Source organism: Myodes glareolus, chromosome 3, assembly GCF_982192425.1.
Source record: "Myodes glareolus chromosome 3, mMyoGla1.1, whole genome shotgun sequence".
Taxonomy (NCBI): Eukaryota; Metazoa; Chordata; class Mammalia; order Rodentia; family Cricetidae; genus Myodes; species Myodes glareolus.
Window position 1 is genome coordinate 56,590,775 of NC_142028.1, and position 19,603 is coordinate 56,610,377.

Genomic DNA, 19,603 nt, shown 5'->3' on the forward strand with positions numbered 1-19,603 from the left:
ACGCTCCGGGACGGTGGGACGCGTGGGGTCCACGGCTCGCAAACCCGGAGCCCTCCCTGAGATGCTCGCCTGCGCCACGCTCAGAGGCCGAAGCTAAGCGTCCTCCGTCCTCAGCGGCGGCGACTCTCGGCGTGCGCGCCCGGGCTCGGGAGGCTACGCGCAGCGCGGCGGGAAGGACTTGCGGCGGCGGCCGAACACTCACCGCAGGACTCCGCGGAGTTCGCCGCGCGCAGGGCTCGGCCCGGATGGGCGCGGGGGTGGCGTTCCCCGCAGGGCGCTGCGAAGCGGCCCGGACTGAGCTTGCGGGCTGAGCGCCGCGGCCACCGAGCCGACTGGGGCCGGGCGTCCATGGTCCGGTGCGGAGCCTAGCGCCGAGCGCAGCCCGCGCCCGCCCGCTAGCTAGCCCGCACCTCGGCAGCGCTCGCGCCCCAGCTTCGCGGCGCGCTCCAGACAAGATGGCGCGGCCGGGTCCGGGAGTGCTCGGGGCCCCGCGCCTCGCGCCTCGCCTTCTCCTCCGGCCGCCGCCGCTGCTGCTGCTGCTGCTATTGCCTTGGCCGGAGTCAGCGGGCGCCCAGGCCGGGTCGCGGGAGCCCTGCGCGACCGCCTGCACTTGCGCCGGGGACTCGCTGGACTGCAGTGGGCGCGGGCTGACGACGCTGCCCCGGGACTTGCCCTCCTGGACGCGGAGCTTGTGAGTATCACCTTTGCTGCTGGCCCGGGCGCTGTCACTAGGACAGGGCTGCGGGTGTGCACAGCTGGGGAGGGTGTGAAGTGCACTCTGCGGGCCGGGAGACTTGTGGGTGGCCTGGTGGTGGTCGCGTGTGGGGGTCCGGGGGAGAGGACTGTGTCTCTGCGGTCTGACTCATGGGATTCTAGAGGAGAAGCGTGCCTTGCAACGCATGTTCTCGTGCGGGTTCAGGACATGAGTGTAGCGGGGATTGAGCGTGCTTCGTGGAGTCTGGAGGCCTGCAAGTGTGGGTTGTGGAGGCGAGCCACCGATTTGTGACTTGAAGGTGAGTGAGTGTGGTGACTAGCGGGAGGTGCGTGCATGCGTGTGTGTGGGGGGGGGGGGTGTCTGTGAGTGAAGAATGGAGATGAGCGGGTTTGTGTGCACGCGAGTTTTGGAGCCTATGTCAGGATCGGTGGGCGTATGTTCCTTTTTTTCGTCTCCACCAAGACAGATCTTTGGTGTCTGAGTTCTAACTTGCCTCCAGTTGGTAATGAATGGAGGTGACTCTTATCTCCAAGGTTTGTTCTGTTTACATTGTTTATTAGTGAGTGTGTGTTGCTGTCGCCTGATCACTAGAGACGGTGGTGGCTTGACTTGGTATTGGCCAGGGCAGAAGGGACCCTGCCCTGGCGAACCCAGGAGTTGAGGAGCTTTGAGAGTTCTTGGAGATCTCTGAGAGCGGCTGTTTGCCCTTTTCCGCCCGACTGGCATGTAGAGGAACTGTGTTCCATATCCCTTCCTGTCTGTTCCCTGGGGCCCCCTTGGGCTTGATGATCCACAGCGGTGGGTTCCACCCTCCAGTTTCTCCTCCATAAATGGCACAAGTTAGTTGTGGAGTAGTGCTGCGTCGGGAGAGGTTGCCAGGGGCCTGGCTGGCTCTGTCAGTTGGCTTCACAGCACAGAGGGGACATTTCTGGACTCTTGGGGTTGGGGCCTGTCAGGGGTTAGTGGGATGCTTTTTACAGGGGATTTGGCAGGAACGAAAAGACATTCGGTTTCTGTAAGCACAGTGAAATGGAATAGGTTTGTTACTCTTCTAAAAACTTAGACCTCGGTTATCAGTAATTAGCATCTCTAGAACTATTAGTACCTTCCAGAAAAGGCCTGGCTTGAGTAGTCTGCTTCTCACTTGAGCAGTTGAATGTCTTTCCTAGGACATAGACGAGGAGCAGCAGAACTTCAGTCATGACATTTTTTTCAAAAAGAGAAAATCGACGACACAGGATTGGCCTGCCACTACGGGGAGAAGTTAGTTCCTTTCTAACAAGAAGACCCCGTACTTTCTTAAAATGAGGCATAGGTCTTTACTTCCATCTCTGGGACAAGCTGCTGTGTGAGCCCTGAAGCTGGCTGAGACCCATTAGCTACCATTGCTACTATTAGGCTTTTTCTTCAGGATCTGCTTCCTGTCCCGAATTCACTAGTGAAAATACATGGTCTTAGAATGGGTTTGAGCACAGTGGCTCTTTCAGTTAGTTACTGGGAGATGAACACACTGTTGCTCTTTGCGAGGATTTTATTTATTAATAGTTGAGGCAGTCTGGGGACATGGTTTTTATTTGTATACTAAGGTAGTTTTTTAAAATTAAATATTAGAACCATGTGGGTAGAATCAGGATAACGTAAGTGCTCACCTGTTGGGAGAGAGAATTGCAAAGCCATGTGTTGGTGTCATTGTGAGGAAGAAGGCTCTGGGTTTCCAAGCCCTAACTTCCTGGAGAGGACAGAGTGTTCTTATTTGCACTTTCCTAGGTCACAAGACCCACCTTGCCTTGCCCTGTTTTGGAGCAGAACTTACTCGTCATTTTTAGACTTTCAGTTGCCCACAGTGACAATTCACACAGCATAAATACCTTTAAAGTTGCATTCTCTGTTACTCACAGAATGTAATGATCAATAAATACCAGACTAGGTATTTTGAGCCTCAGGAGATTTGCCTCTGCTGAGGATGGCTTTAACGGATTAGATTTAGGATTCAAGCAGTGCGGTTTCTTGGTTAGCATGTGGTAAATACAACACGCTCGCACATGTGCCGCCTCCCCCCTCCCGTGCGCACGCGCATGCACACACACACACACACACACACACACACAAACACACACACAAGGGTGTCCTTTGAAAAATACTTAGGATTTTTTTTTTAATTTCTGCTCAAAATGAAATCAAGTATGAATTGTTTTCTAACCTTCAGATTTCTCTAAATATCCCCCCCCCTCCCATATTGAGACTTGAACCTAAGGTCAGGAGTGTGCTAGGCAAGCTTGTTACCTCCACGCTGTATTTCTGTTACCAGCACTTTGATTTCAAACCATTGCTTTCCGTCTGGGATTTCCATAAAGATGTGCATACTCTGGGCTCTGATGTGGCAAGACACACATAGAGAAAGTCTCCATATATAATATAGTACCTTCTATTTTCACTGAATTTATACCTTCTGAGGCCACTGTGTCTAGAAAATGCTTTGAGCTAGTTTATAAGCCTATGAAGTAAGTAACTGCAGTCTGCTCAAACAGTCTCAGGCTGTGGGTTTGAGATATCTAGGGACCTATGGCATTACCGAACTCCTCCCGCTTTTGTAAACAGTCCGTCTACTTTTGGAGTTGCTTTTAGGCCAAGCATAGAGAAACTAAAACTTTTTAATAGTACATAAAATTCAGGTTGGTGTTTCTGGGGGGAAACAGATTCCTCTCCAGGGCTGAGGATAACTGAAGGTGGTGAGCATGACTGAGGCTCCTATCTCATTGCATAGGTGAGGTTGGCATGCTCCAATCAGGACATTCAGAAATAGCACCAAATCCTGCCAAGACTTACTCCAACTCCCAGAACCGTAGAAGAGGCTGACTTCTTAGAACTTACGTGCTTGCTTTCCTTGAAACTATTTTTGAGAGCATGATTTCAGAAGCTGTTTGAGGTATTAAAGAGGATTTACTTTAGACTCTTTCTTACCTGTCTAGATTTGAGTAGAGAGTTTAGTTACAAAATGCTGTTGGCTTTGACATTCTGATGGTAACTGATGGCCTGTTGGAGTGGGAGGTAGGAAGGCCTTAGGAGGCTGGGCCTTGGATTCTTGTTCTGTGGAGGGAAGTTAGCTGGAATTCAAAAGCAATGACATGTAGGAAAGGACACCAAATGTGGTCATCTTGAGTGCCAATAGTTTATTGATTTGTTTCTCCCATATTATGACTTTGCAGAACTGAATTGGGTGGCTCAAATCTAGCTTTGCTGGTGTGAGCATGTAAATGGCCAGTGCTCTCACTGTATAGTTGGAAAACAAGGAGAATCTCTGTCTTTCAATTATACAGTTGGGCTCCAAGGACCAGGCATGCAAGGTGTTGTGAATTAAAGTTCTGGAAATTACTTTCCATCTTATTAATGCAAATTAGAATGACCAAATCCTTTTAGATTCCAAACTGGGGCGTGTGTATATAGATGTGTATGTTTGAATGGAGTACCTAGCTGGTCCATATTCCTTCTTACTGTTTTTAATGTACGTACGTATGTATGTCTCCTATCATTTTAAGAACTCAGCAAATCTTGAACTTGTTCTGACTTGGGGTTGAACGTTGTTTTGAATAAAGATGGATTTATTTATTTTTGTGGTGCTAGGGATCCGAACTCACTGCCTGGGGCATGGTAAACAACAGGGCTTTCCACTGAGTGGCTCTATCACCCAGCCCTATACGAATCTTGAGGGTACTTGCTTCTTTCAAAGTCTACTCTCCTGTGAGTTCACGGGGATACAGATCTGTAAGGATGGGATCGAACCCAGGGCTTTGCCTTCTGTAAGCCAGCCTTCTGTCAACTGAGCCACATCCTCATCGCATTGTCCCCCTTCAGGGCACTATCTTAAGAGTCAGTGTGCTCATCTCTTTCTATAATTACATATGGTCACTAGATTTCACAAACTTATAGGCAGTAACTCTTGCAACATCTTGAGAAGGCTTGGGGACAGTGCTGTACGTTGCGATAGGAACTTCTTTCTGTCAGATGTCCGGTATTCCTGCTCTCCAGCCTCCTCCCTCTTTGGTTAATTGCGTTGCCTGGGTTCCCTGGACTACTTCCCTGACCAGTTGGGTCGCCCTCTGGCTGACCTTTTCCGCTGTCAGGCTGCATGCTCCCTATGAGAGGGTCTCTTCCTCCTCTGCAGTGTCTCTGTGGTGCAAGCCTTCTCAGCATGCTCCCAGGGTGGATAGAAATGTCCCAGAGCCTGCTAGGGGCTAGTGTGACTTAGCACACCTGGCTCTAAAATATCTACTATTGCCCCAGAGAAAGGACTGTGAGATAGGAAAGCCAGATGGTGGCTGTTCAAAGTAGCCTGTGGCTGCTTGAAAAGGTGAGAGGGAAATCTAGAAGAGGGTTCATCGGCTTGAAAGCTGCTGTAAGCTGTAGGAAAGGTGGTGGTGGTTGACCTTGAGGTTGTTGTCATCCTCCTCCTCCTCCTCCCTCATTTGTCTAAAACATTGAAGGGATTCTTCTTCTTTACCACATAGGTTGCAAGACTAACTTTTGTGGGTAAGCCTAACTTCCAGCTTATTTGAATGAGCTTGGTGATATTCACTCACTGGGGACCTTCCCCCTCCTCAGTAATTGCAGTTTGAAACCCTGGGGGTCTTTTAGAAGTGAACAGGATTTTGGGCTGTGTTAATGTTGTTGTTCACAGTGAATGCACTTTCAAAGGCTGAATGCTTTGTCTTGAGACAGGAGGGAGAAGGGGGTGTAGGGAAATATCCCAGGCAGAGAAAGGGAACTAGGAAGAATTCTCAAGTGGTGTCTGGTCTGTGGGAGGTTTAGGGGCCGTTAGTAATATGTGTTTACAACTTAGGCATGGTATTGAGCCAGTGGAGTCTGTTAGGGATGAACCTCATCACTTCACTTCTTTCTCTGTGCTAGTAACTGGCTGTTATCTCTTGCTGTTGTTTCTAGTAAAATTGCAGATTTGGTTTTATTTCCTATGAACCTTGAAGCCCAGAGGTTGAACTTTGTATGATGGAAATTGCATTCATTTATTGATTTAGCCCAAATAGTTTTATGTAGTGACAGAGATTAGGATAGTAGTTCAGTCTGACCAATTCATTGGTCACTTACATAACTATGCCGAACATGGTCACTGTTCCTAAGCAAAGTGAATAGGTCAACAAAGAATGCAAAACACAATGAAGATTACGGTTTTTCGCCAGTTGAATTTCAGACTGCTAATTTTTGCCCATACTTTCTTGGGTGGATATCCTTTTTCTTACCCAAAAGCTTTATACTTTAGCTTCTATGTCGTCATGTTTTGTATAGTTTAGTGCTTCAGTTGTGGGTTTAAAAAGACTTATTATTTTTAGGTATGCGCATGCCCGAGGGTCTGTGGGGGGTATATACCCTTGAGGGTGGGTGCCCTTAGATGCCAGAGGTTCGGATTCTCCTGGAGCTGGAGTTATAGGGTAATGCGAGCTACCTGACCTGGGTGCTAGGAACTGAACGAAGGTCTTCTGACAGAGTAGGAAGTATACTTAAGTCTCAGCTTTCTCTCTGGCCTTGATCATCTGTTTTTTTGACCTAAGCATGTTATGCATAGACATCTAAAACAGGGTTACACAATCAGCTAATAAAAGTTGTTCTAAGTTTTCAAAAGTGGTTTCTTCCTTTCCCTGGGTCTTGCACTCTGTTTCCCTGCCTTGAGTTCTTTGCATCCTCTTGAAATGGGCATTGGATACTTGGACCCTGGTTTCTGGTAATGTGATAGGCGGGGATGATGTGGTTGGAACTTTATTTACTTTTGCTCTGCTGTGTATGGTGGTGCCATTCACCTTGCAGGGGTCAGGGCACCCAATGCCACCCTTCACTTTGGCAGTAGTGGTAGAAAGATTGGAATGTTCTTTTTAGGGTCCATTTCTGATGTCACTATTCTCCAGCCCCTTGCCCCTGTTTCTGCCAAGGGGATCATAGTATCATATCTTGTCGCTGCCGTGAGGACAGTTAAACTGTGCATATGTGCCATTTGCTTCCTCTGTGTGGTCCATCAATTGAAGGTTGAGGTGGCAGTTCCTCTTTGCATCCGTTCTCATGACCGGCCCCGTCGAGTTGCATTTCCTAGTGACAAAAGCTTTCCTGGGGAAAGTTTACCTTTCTGATATGAAGGGATCTTTCGGTGTGGGAGTATAGCGTGACTCACTCAGGCCAGGCATCGTTTTCCAGCAGCAGCTTTGGCGGTGCAGTAGTACTGCACCAGGTAGACTCGTGTGCTTGGGAATCTCAGAGAAATGGGCAGGAAGCTGTACACAGTTGTGGTAAATTATACAATTAGCAAATTTTGTTGGGGGAGTTTAAAATCTATTCCAGTTGTATAAATACTGCCTGTTTAGCATTATTCTTTGGGGAAGGTGGATGGGAAAAAGCAGGAAAGTGAGAAGTCCTTAAACCAATCATTTTATCCTCTTGTTTCTCAAGGTTTCATTGAAATTGAGCCCTACCCAAATGCAGGTAGCTCAGTAGCTTGGAAAAGTGCAGGTGTGCTCTTCCAAGTGAGATTAGGTTACAGTCTTTAGGGCCCACTGATTCTTGTTGCATCCCCACCTCCTTTTGGAAAGACCTGAAGGAGAGGAGGTGGGAGGGGAGATAGTTATTGGCTGAAGGCAGAGAACAAGTTTTATTTGTTTTGATCTGTTTACAATGGTATGGCAACTTGAAGGGGGCCACAGACAGCAAACACAGGGTCATCTAAGGAACCTGGCAAGGATGTACCTTGAAAAGCCGTTTGCTATTGCTCCTGGTGCACCTGTCAGTGGGTCTTTCCCCTTGTGAATGGCCATGATTCACTGCCTTGCCCACATGAACGGTTGCAATTGTTTGCACCCTTATTACTATTTAATCTAACCTAACCGGTAAGGCCCACTGTGCTAACAACCAATCCGTTCATCTCCGCGAGGCCGGATTCATCGCTGCTGCTTCCTTGTGAACCAGGATGCTGGTTCCAATTCCCGCTCCTTGAGTTTGTTTTGGCAGAAGACAAGAAAAGGTGGTCTGTCTTTAAGTCTTCGTGATGCGTAGGCCTCTCACCTTTTATGGTTAGCAGGAATTGGAAATGAATGAATGAGTATGGTTTCTTTCACAAGCAGCCCCTTCCCATTATTTTAAAAGCTGGTCTAAAAATAAAGCAAACCCCCTTAAAATTTGCCTTGTTTGGCTTCTTTGTGCAGAGCGAGGAGTTGCTCCCCCTGCCTGTCCTTTGACCTTTCTACTAATGTATAATTTGTTGTTCAAACAATTCACTGCTCATCTCAGCAGAGCACACATTGCACTGCTAAATTCTTTGTTCTGGGTTACCTACTTGATGATGGCTGTTAGGGACCATTAGGGCCCAGTGAACTGGGGCATAGAGCCCTGGCAGCTCTAGGTCCTATGGTTCCAGGGCTCTGCCTTTGAGAGCCTTTGCATCTGAAGCATTTGCAGTGTGGGTTGGATAACAAGAAAGGACAGTGAAAACTGTCAGCTGACTGGGACGAAGCCTCTTGCCAAGAGAACTTTTGTTCTTCTGAGATGACTAGAAAGATTGGCCTTCAAACCAATTCTGAGTTAAGGAAATGCTTGCCATGGAGCCAGATACTTTAAAGGAACCCACTCTGCTAATGTAGGGTGTTTTCCTCTTAACATTATCTTGTGAAGAGAGTCAAGTGACCAGCTTATTAATAATGTCAGCCAGCTTTCATAATTACCAACTCATGGTCTGTCTCAGAGGCTCTGTGCCTCAGTGTCCCCTCCCTTTCTACAGTGTTTTAAAGAAGTAAATCCAAAGCACGCCATTTCATCTGTGAATGTGTAGGGTTTACACTGAACAGCTTTTGGGGGATATAGCATTCACATGGCAACTATTCACTAAAAGATGACTTTGAAGAAATCTGTAAATGAACAAGTTCTGAAAAATAATGAATCAAAATTCCAAAGGGAATTTTGACAAACTGTATTTGCAGGATGTTTACTCAGCACATGTTTCACGCACTGTGGTTTTTTTTAATGTTCTCAGATTACATGTTATTTGTTTTCCTACCTTTGCTTTTGTGGGGAGTGTTTAAAAGTTCTTCAGTTCGAGCTCCTTGCCAGAATGTGCTTTTCTCATTCGTTTTCTTCTTTTTCCGTAGATCCCATAATTGGGAGGTTCCTTCCAACCTATTAATTGTTGATTACAATCTATTAGTGAGCAAATATGATTACAATGGGTCATTTAAAAGTGATATTTTAGATATTATTATTATTTAATGTAGGGATAATTAGCTATTGGTTGTAGCTAAGTCTTGAATCTGAATTGAGTTAACTCTTGTTTACTTTGCAGGGCCTGACCCTCCAGCTGTGTCTACTTGAGTCTGCTTTAAATAGAGTTAGAAGCGCCCTATAAGAAAATCCCCCAAAGCTCAGAGCCAGCTTCCTGGAACCCTCTGGGTTCCTTTTTAGCTTCACACAGATTAGAAAAATGCTTCCTCTTCATGGCTACCGAGTGGTTTGTGTTATAGAAGTCTGTGGCTCTGTTTCTCTATTGTCTCTCTGTTGGTTGGAGGAATTCCTTTCAAATAAATCGATGATTTTCATATTTTGTATGTAAAGATCTAATTTTAGGTAAATTATAGAGCGTTTAGTGGTTTAAAAACCCATCCAGCATGTCATTTTAAGTTCAAAAATCTGTTGAGCATAATTAAACTGCTGTCATATTTGATTAGAATAGCATTTACAGTGGATTCTCTGTTTATAAAAACATACGCCAGAGAGTTAAGAGCAACTTAGAGGCAGGAGAACCAAGTGTGAGGGTCTGACCATGAGCTTGAGTTCTGCTGTGTACGATGGGGAGAACTCTCTCTGGTCCCCTTCCTGATGTGGTATCTTGGTTCAGCCTTGTGCTCACATACTGCCTTTTATTTTATTTTTTACTAAAATAATTTTGTTTGTGTGTGTGTGTGTGTGTGTGTGTGTGTGTGTGTGTGTGTGTGTATTTGTGTGTGACTGCCTTTCTCCACCTGGGACAGTGTGAGTTTCTGGCACATGAGCGCCTAGTGTTTGCAAAACTCTATAAACAGCCAGAAGAGCTCGGAGCTTCCAGGAAGTGGGTTGTTGATGCAACCAAGTGATGGATGCTGAAGCCACTGCTCAAGTGGGGAAGGATTGTCCCCTCCTCTGCTGGAGAGGAGAGGCGGAAACCAAGAGAAAGCAAGTGTTTTCCAGCTTCCAAGGCTACCTCACTCCCAGTTCACAGTTTCCTCAGATCAAAAGTCTGTGTCTTCTCCCCAGATCATTTCCTTTCATGGAAGAAGCTGTACCTTGCCCAAGAGAAAAATTAGGGAATTCTGATATGATTTTTATTTTATTTTTGAAGTAGTTTGTTTATATATGTGCGTTTGGCCTTGCCCAAGAAAAAGTAGGAATTCTGATAAAATTTTTATTTTTGAAGTGGTTTATTTAGGTATATGTGTTTGTTATGTGTTCATGTGTTTTTATGGTGTGTGTGTATGTGAATGTGTGTGTGTGTGCATGTGTGTATGCGTGCCCTTGAAGTCCAAAAGAGTGAGTCAGATGTCTTGGAGCTGGTATTGCAGGTGATTGTGAGCCACTCAACATGGGCACTGGAATTCAGAGTCCGGGCCTCATGACCGAGCAGAAGTGCTCTGAACCAGTGAGCCATCTTGCCAGTCCCTGAGAGGAGTTTTAGATTCTTTTTAAGTCTGTTAGAAATACTGTTTAGGAATGGTTTAATTATGTTCAGTTCTGGGCAGCCCCCCCCCCCAAAGAAACTTATTTCACCTCAAGTGTTAATGACTTGGAGTCTACAGAACTTTGTTGCATGTCCTTAAATTTTCTTGCCTTTTGTTTTGTTTGTTTGTTTGTTCTCAAGACAAGGTCTCTCCACTGCATGGCCCAGGCTGGTCTTGAATTCACAGCAATCTCCTGCCTCAGTCTCTTGAGTGCTAGGGTCACAAGTACATGCCACCATCATACCTAGCTCTTACTTGCCTAAACAAACAAACAAACAAACAAAAGCAGCAAGTAAAGAAACAAACAGTGAAGCTCTTAAAAGGTTGAAGATAGAAATTTGCAGCTTCCATAGCTTTCTCTGGACCCGAGGGGAACAGGAGGCAAGGCTGAGTCTCCTTGGAAACGCTTGGTACTTAGCACATCTTTCTGGAGGAAAGGAGCCCAGAGCTTAGAAACTTCTTAAAGGAGTTCTTGACTAAATGGGGAGAAAACTATTGACCAAAAAGAAAGAGTGAATTTTTCTAAAGCTGTGGAGACTAAGAATGTGATAGAATGGAGACTTGCTGTGGCTGAGTCTCAGAGGACCGGGTAGGGGTGGGGGGCTATCCTGAATGTACTATTGACTGGTGGTATGACCTTGGACTGGTCCCCTACTTTCCTATCTGTAAGGATGTAAGATTTCATTTTCAGATTCTAGCTAGTGGAGGCAAAGGGGGAAGGAACTTACTCCTTGAATTTGCTGGTAAGAGAGTAAACAGTCTGTGTATAGGATGCTTACTTGAAAGTACTCCGTGGGATCTGCAGATGGGTACCCAGAGCAGCCAAAGGAGACAGGGAGCATCAGGGGAGAGGTTCAGTGTGGGACCCTCCAATGGGCCTTTGTTATTATCAAGGAGAAGCAAATACTACATCTAAAAGCACAGGTGAAACTATCTGACAGTTTCTGAGTGCTGACGTGACACCACAAGTGGAAAATTCCATACTGGGAACTTCATTTTTCATGTACAAAGTATTAAAATTAGTGTATAAAATTGCCTTGAGGCTATGTGTATAAGGTGTATATGAGTCATAAATGAATTCATGTTTAGACTTGGGTACCATCCTTATATAAATAATCAGAAATTAAAAAAAAAATATCTGAGATCTGGGGAACTGGCCCCATGCATTCTGGTTGAAGGATTGTTAGCTTGCCTTTCCCTCCTGGACCAAAGAAAACTATGGAAGTTGCAAACTTGATTATCTTTGACTTAGCTTTTTAGGAACATAGTTTCCTAAAAAGGAAAGAAGTTACAGAATCATTTGAGTAGGGTTTTCTTAGGGCTGCTGCTGGCCATTGGTGAGTGGTTATCAGTGAAGTTGTCCCTAAGACTTTAGTCTCTCAGCTTCATTAGCAACAGCTGCAGGGAAGGACACACCCACAGCTCTGTCCTTCGGTTCTGTGCAGGGGCCTGGCTGATTTCTGAGTAACTTTCGGCCATTTTTTCCCAGGGAGCTTTTCAGTGTGTCTTTTGGTGCAGAAACTCAGCGTTCTAACTTCTGTACAGCTCAGTGACTTCTTTCCCTAATGTTTGAAGTCTCTCTTTCCTTTTAAAAAATTATTTTATTTAATGTATTGCTGTTCAGTGAACACCAAATTTATCCATCTATGGGTTTCCTTTTGATCTAACATTGTTTTTAGAAAATCTTGGTTCCTGCCAAATAGAGTAGTCCCTAAGAGATTATATTTATCACGTAGCTTTTGTTTTCGATGTTCCATATTTTAAGAAGTTATTTGTGGGAGGAGGGGAAGGGGAGCTTAGAAGCCAATGTTGGGTGTCTTTTCCTGTGTTGCTTTGCACTTTATTTTGAAATGATCTCTCACTGAAACTGAAGCTCATCCTTTTGGCTTGCTTGAGTTGCCAAAGGCTTCAGAAACTGGTGCCACCGTTTCCCTGGTGCTGAGGTTACAGGCACATGACTCCTCATCCAACTAATTGCATGGGTGGTGGGGATCTGCATTCAGGTCCTTGTGTCTGTACAGTGTGGATTTTACACAACTGGACCATTCCCCATCCCCTGTTTTCTGTGTTCTTCACAGCCATCTTCTTTTATGTGGGATGGCTGTTTTCTTCTCTGGAGATTCTTGGGCTCTCCCTTTTATGCATATCATGTACATTTTCATAAAATGAGAAAGGATGTTTTTCTGTTATTTTCTTTAGACCATGCTCTTGGAAGTTGAAGCTTTGTTTGGGGCTGCAGACCCGAATAGAGTGAAGTTGGAGGAACCTTTAGTGGTGTTTGGAACCTTTTGACATACGTTTAGCAGGAATTAGAGACAACATTAGGACTGAACAGTTCAAAAAGCTACTTTAAAAAAATGTTTGCCTGGCATGGTGGTGGCACAGACCTTTAGTCCATCCCAGTACTCGGAGACAGAGGCAGGTGGATCTCTGTGAGTTCAAGGCCAGCCTGATCTACAAGAGCTAGTTCCAGAACTGCCTATCAGAGCAACCCTGTATCGGGAAAAAAAAATCAATAACAAAAACATTTCTCATCGAGAGCTGAGGAGATGGCTCAGTTATTAACGTACTGCCTTGCAGGCATGAGAACCCAAGTTCCCTCCCCAGAGTGCATGTAATAAAATCCAAGCTAGACGACTCAAAAATCCTAATGCTGGAAAGGTAGAGCCCCGAAGATGCCTGGTGCTCACTAGGTCACCAGCTTAGTCACCTAGTGGTACCAGGCCGGTGAGAGTGTCTCCTGTCTCAGAAAAAAATCATGTACCTAATGACATATGAGGTTGTCCTCTGACCTCCATATGTACATATGAACCCCCACCCCCACCCCACACACATACTTGTATGCCGTATGAAGTCTCAGCACTGGGGAAGTGGAAGCAGAAGAATCAGGAGTTCAAAGCCAACACCTACTGTCGGCAGAATTCAAGGCCTGTCTAGACTAGATTTGAACCTGTCAACACAAACAAAAGACCAAAACAAATAACCCTTTTCTATTCTGTTAGATCAGTATAGGCAAAATGATTTCCCACCCTTCTATGAGCTTCATATATAGTGTCATTTTCTGTCACTCTTGTTACCTTCCATGAATTTATCATTTATGTCTAATCTTCTCGTGAAAGATTCTCAGTCTGATTAAGTAACTTTTCACCTCACTTAGTCTTGAAAGTCATAGGAAATGTATAAGTCCATGTACCTACGAATCACCAGACAAGGTTTGTTTGTTGCCTCTGGACTTTTCTTTCTGGGCTGAAAGGATCCCGTGGCTCCTTGATCCTCCAGGGGCTTCAGAGGTTTAGTGTCCGGATATTACCGTCTCAGGTCAGCCTATGTGGAGGACTGAAGGGAAGTGGTTTGAGCATTAGCAATCATGAGGCTCGGCTGTGTGGAGGATCTGGGTGGCCCTCGTAAGCTAGTGAGGTAAGGGGTAACTGCAGCCTTCTCAGGGAGCATTGCTTTGCACCGTGCAGTCAGACTGTGTGGTTTGTCAGCCTCTATGTGAGAGAGTGGACCTTTGGGGAGAATCTCTGACCTAAAACAAAAGTTGTGGAGACACCTACTTTTCCTTCTTCCTCCTTATTTTCTACTTTCTGCTTGAGAACCACTTCAAAGAGTCAGATGTATTGGTGCCACAAGCTGCGCAGTTATTGTTAAAGAATTTGGAAATATAATTGAAAACAAACTGTTGGACAGAGCAGATTTCGGCAAGTTCTAGCTCAGAGAGGAGGGAGTTCCAAGTTCTTCCTCTGTTTGGAGCTGATGTCTCAGAACACTTGTTCTGTAGATGAATCATCGCGAACTCTACATCTGGGAGTTATATATTGGGAAACGGCATTCTTTCTAAATGTAGAAGAAACATAAAAGCTTAAAGTTAGAGCACAGTTGGAAAACTGTAGTCAGAGTTTAAAAACACTAGCATCGAGGTGAAAGCGGGAGAGTAATTGACCGTGAGATTCCATACTTAAAATGGAATGTTTCTATCTGGAAGCAGCACCACAGCCAGCTTACATATAGGGCCCCCGTCCCTTGTCTCTGGCGCAGACAACATTTAGGAAATGTCATCAGCACCCGCTATCAGAAGTCACCAGCAACTGCAAGTGTGACTTTGGAGTCTGAGTGAGCTAAGTTTTTGTTTTGAACTCCTTAAACCAGTTGAGCTTCTGATTACCAGGGAAGGCCCTAAGCAGGTCCATGGTTCAGGGTCTGTGAGGAGACCCTGCGCTCTCATCTTCTGTGAGCTCCTTCATGTCACAGGTTGTGGTTATGAGGTGGGAGATAAAGTGGCTGTGTGGTCTCTGTTAAGAGTGGCATCCCTGGAACCTGGACGCCTGTCTGAGTGACTTTGGTGCATCTGCTTGGTCTCTCTCTGCCTCAGTTCCCTCAAGTAAAATAAGGATGATTAAAGTGCCCACTTTATTGAGCTTTTTAAGGACAAAAAAATGACAATGCCTAACACATGGTTGAAGCCGGTAGAGTACTAACAGTTTATGTTTTTATAGCAGGATACATCATGTGTGTTTTATGCACCAGGCTCAGGGTTGGTAAAGAACCAGTCAGGTCTAGCAGTTGCTGGAGTTAGGTGTCTACTCCGTGTGCACACGGCCATAGTAGAAAGAATACTCTAAGACCAGTCCTGGCCCTTTCCCTTTCTTTCCAAGTCTGAGTTCCTTGAGGCCAGTCACTGGCTTCTCTGCTTCTGAGTGGCTGGAGTACCCAGCACAGTTTTGGTATACAGTTGGTACTCTAATGGTGTCTGAAATGCGATTTTGAAGCACGGCTTCTTCCTGGTCTGGCTTGTGCTCCGGCTCTTTGGTGAGAAGGGTGGCAGCGTGCACATATGCCTTGCCATCTGTTGTTTATTGTTTCTGTTAGGTTGTGGTTTGTGTTCCTGTTGCATGTTTCTTTGGTTTCTGGAGCAACTGCGAATATTATATGCTTGGGGATCAGGAAGAGTAAACTATTTGTAAGCAGTGAAGTGTCCTTGGGTTTGGAAAGTGTTCTTCTCCAGCGCGTGTGGATTTGGTGGCTTTATTGTAATCTCATGGAGGTATCGTTAGACAGTTTGCAGACCGAGGCTCAGCTAAAAGATGGGCAGGTCCGCGTCCAGCCTTGTGTAACCAGCACACAAACAGCCTGGTGATAAGGCCCTGGTGTTAACGCTGACCCAAGCGGTGTATTTTTAACTCAAGAACATATAAACAGTTTAGCCTGCTGATGGAGTTTATACTTGCCTGAAATCCTTGGCATGCCTTGGCCTGGGTGTGCTGGGGATACATGTGGTCTTAGGAGAGGGCTGTGGCCACCAGTGACCCGTGGCCCCCAACCCTTCATTCTAGAATGAGGAATGCAGGGTTGGAAGGAATGAAGGGAGGTGCCGGTTGCTTATTCTTACGGTACATTTGACATTGAACTTTAAAAAGTACATATTCTCTGTCGTGTAGACTTCAGGCAGGAGTAGAGAGCTGTTGAACTCACATCTGCTTTGTCCCTGCCTTCTCTCAGCTCCTCTCGAGCCACAAGGGGTCTTCACAGAGTCACAGATTAGAATGAACTTCCTCCTGCTGGCTGTCCACTCACTCTTGAGTGTCCTACTGCCTTCCTGCCTGGTCCCATCTGCCCATGCTACCATGCCCAAGCTTTTTTACAGCTTCTGTACTGCCAGCTTGTTTGGTGTATGTCTGGAGGAAGGTTCTTTTGTCTTGGAGGCTCCTGTCTGTCCTTAAATGTCTCTTCCCCTGGAAACTATTGTTTCCATTCCTTTTGACTTGGATTCCCATCTGGAAGACCCTGCCGTACTTCATGTAGACTTTTCAGGGTGTTAATTTGGTTGCTATCTGGCACCCTAAGCTGCCTGACAGCAAAGACTGGCTTTCTTTCTAATGCTTCGTTGTTTTCCCAGAATCTAGCATGAAGTCTGGAACACATAAAATGCCCAGGCAGTACAGATACAGATGTAGACAAGAGCACTGACATTCCTTCTTTCGCCTCTGGCAGGGTCTTAGATAGCCCAGGCTGGCCTCAGATTGCTAACTAGTAGAGAATGACCTTGAACTTCTGATTCTCCTGCTTTTGCCTCCCAAGTGCTGCCCTTACAGGTCTGCACCACTTCACCTGCTTACTCAACAGTGGAATTGATCCCAGAACCTCATGCATTTAGCCTACTGATTGAGCCAGATTGCAGCCCTTGGTATTCTTTCTCTCTGCTTTTCTAAATTCAGTAGAGCTAATCAGACAGAATAGCCCAGACTTCCCAGGGTTCCCATATCTGTCCACTTTCTACTGACATCTTTGTTGGGTCGTCCCCTTCATCTTCTACCAAGAGCACATGTTGAAAATTGAGAAGAACAGGAAGGTTTTAACGTCATACAACTGGAATTTAAGGTTGATGGACAGGCAGTGGAAGCCCTACGTGGGACCTGCCTCTCACATGGGGGCCCTGGACTCCACTTCCTTGCTGGAGTCTTCCCCATGGCTGTTGTTGGCAGGTGGGCCAGATTGCACAGTTCTCTTCTGAGTTGTGCTTGGCCGGGGCACCCATGGTGTAGCTCCGAACTGTTGACATGGTCTCTCATTCTGCTCTTTTGCCCGAGCTGCCTGGCGGAGTCTGTTTTGGGGAGGGCTGCTTCTCACTTAGACTAAGGCTGTCTAGACACCCTTCCCCTTGTGGTTCTTCTGCTCAGTTTATGCTGAGCCCTCGCCAGGCAGCTGGTTTTGGTTGCCTGAGCTCTTGGTCACTCTGCTAAGACCTACCCTGACAGAAAGCACGGCTAGGCCAAGGTCATTTTTCTTCCTCTGCTCTTGGCAGAGGGAACGATCGCTCTCCTTGACTAGAGTACAAATGGCATTCGGGGCAGGTTACTGTACCTTCAGGGGACGAAGCCAGAGTAGCAACACAGAGTTGTAGGGACATAAACAACAGGAGACTCTGGTCCTATGGACTTGTAAATCTGACCCCATTCTGTGTGGCACTCAGGTGTGACAGTTTAGCCCTTATTCCTCCCTTAAACACATAGGCCTCTCTTCACGACAGAGGGTTTGTTGCTGACCTAACTCTCACTGGGCAGTTAGTCTCACAGAGATGCCACTAACAGAGAGCACTGGGGAGCGGGGTCTGCATGAGCTCCTTCTGTGTTGGTTTTAATGATTAAAAGGTCTTGGGCTGGGGTTCTGCCCGGGCCTTTATACCTGTCGACCTGTACTAGGTGGGAGAGGCACTTTATGAGGCGGCTTTGTTCTGTTGAGCAAAGTTACTTTAGTCTAGTGAACATGTCTTTAATTATTTTTAATTTATATGGTAATAAATGTTAGTAATTATTAAATCAGAGGCAATCTACAAAAGAAAGGATAATTAGCTTTATTATTCAATGATAAATATCATTTAGTTGTATAAATTTGCATCAGTGTTTCAGTTGAATAACTGCATCAAATTACTAGTATTTGTTCTGAGATGATGATATTGTTGACTTTGAACTCCACAGCCTTCTGCCTCAGCCTCCAAAGTGCTGTGATTATAGCCCCATGCCATGCCTGGTTCAAACTATGGGTTCAGGGATTGTTTATTTGTCTGTTTATTTATTTATTGTCTTTTATTTTTTAACTTAAAATATAATTACATAGTTTTTCTCCTTCCTTTCCTTCCTCCAGCCCTTCCATGCACTGTTCCTTCCCTTGCTCTCTCTCAAATTCATGGCCTCCATTTCTTTGTATGTGTGTGTGTGTGTGTATGTGTGTGTGTGTGTGTGTGTGTGTGTGTGTGTGTGTGTTCCTAAGTATATGAATACAATCTGCTCAGTCCATATACTGTTACTTGTAGTATATGACTTCAGGGCTGGTCACTTGGTATTGGATAATCAACAATTTCAACTTATGTTTTAAAGACTCAGGATTATGAGTTAATACTTATGAGTTAATATTATGAGTTAAAGTTATGGTTAAACTTTATAAAACGTGTGGTTTGAGTTATAGTTAAACCTTGTCTGATACAGAGCCTCTAAGCTTTTTGAAACCATTGCTGTTGCCGGGCATCCTTTTGTGCGTGGTTATTTGTATACTTCTTAGTTCCCTAGGCTGTTACCAAGTCTAGGTTGCTCTTGATAGGAAGATTCGTAAGACTTTTGCTACGACTTCCCCCAAGAACGCGACACTCTCGGGGAAGCTGTGCTTGTTTTCTGACACGCTCCCGTTCCCAGGTCCCCTTTGTCTTCTGTTGTCGTGTACTGGAAAGCGCCTTGCCGTCTCTTCGTCTTCCTTCTGTGGAGAAGGCTGAAGACTTCTCACTCACAGATATTTCCTTTTAAAGTTTCATTTTTTTCTAGGTTCAATCCAGTAATTATCTCGGTGTCCTTAACTGTGGACTTGAGACTTGAGCACTGTTGAATTCTATAGAGCTGTGTTTCTGAGACAGGGCAGGTCTAGTTCTGTAGAAAGCTGTGCTCCTGGTGGCCATGGCATAGTTTTGGCCCTTAAGCAGGTCATGTGCGCTCTCTCTCTCTCTCTCTCTCTCTCTCTCTCTCTCTCTCTCTCTCCTTTCTTTTTTAAAAATAGACTCCAGTTGTACTTATGTTCCACAGAATTACAGCGGCTCTGTAGGTCCCAGGCTGTGGCCCTCATGGAGCCAGTTCAGCCCACTCAACCCCGGAACCTTGCCTGTGGCCAGTGTGCATGGTACCTACAGCTGGTAGGAATCAGAGCAGATTAGCATGGCCGAGAACCCTTCAGGAACAGCTTCCAGCAAATGGAAATTATTTTAAAACAAATTGATGTGGTTTTTCTGTCAAACCTACTTGGAACATAAACAAGGTTGGACCATAAGCTGCCCCCTTTCTGCAGACAAGCCTGTGTTTAGAATGTGGCTTTCAGCAAAGTAAACATGGTCTCTAAAGTGAGTTGTCATTGTGTCTGATTTGAAAAGTAAAAGTAGCCGACTGAGGCAGTGCTGGCAGACAGTTCTAATACTGTGCGTAAGACATCATTCGTTCATTTGTCTTCCTGCCGCGCAGATACCACTTCCTGGAAAGGCCTTTGGAGTGAGGAGTCATTTGGTGTTAAAAAGATTAAGGGGAAAGAAACACCAGGGCATTTCTGTGGTGAGATAACTGTTTTTATTTTGCCTCCTTGCCATGTGGGAATATCAAAAACATCTTGTGAAATACTTAAC

At 45.6% G+C, this 19,603-nt stretch overlaps 1 protein-coding gene across 1 annotated transcript in view; it reads left to right on the forward strand.

Annotated features, from left to right (window-relative positions):
* The first annotated feature begins 313 nt into the window (after positions 1 to 313).
* Lrig1 (leucine rich repeats and immunoglobulin like domains 1) overlaps positions 314 to 19,603 on the forward strand; it is a 100,860-nt gene continuing 81,570 nt past the window's right edge. Inside the window, exon 1 of the mRNA XM_048438348.3 lies at positions 314 to 691. Coding sequence (XP_048294305.2) covers positions 456 to 691 — 236 coding nt within the window. The 5' untranslated portion in view covers positions 314 to 455. The remainder of the gene's footprint in view (positions 692 to 19,603) is intronic.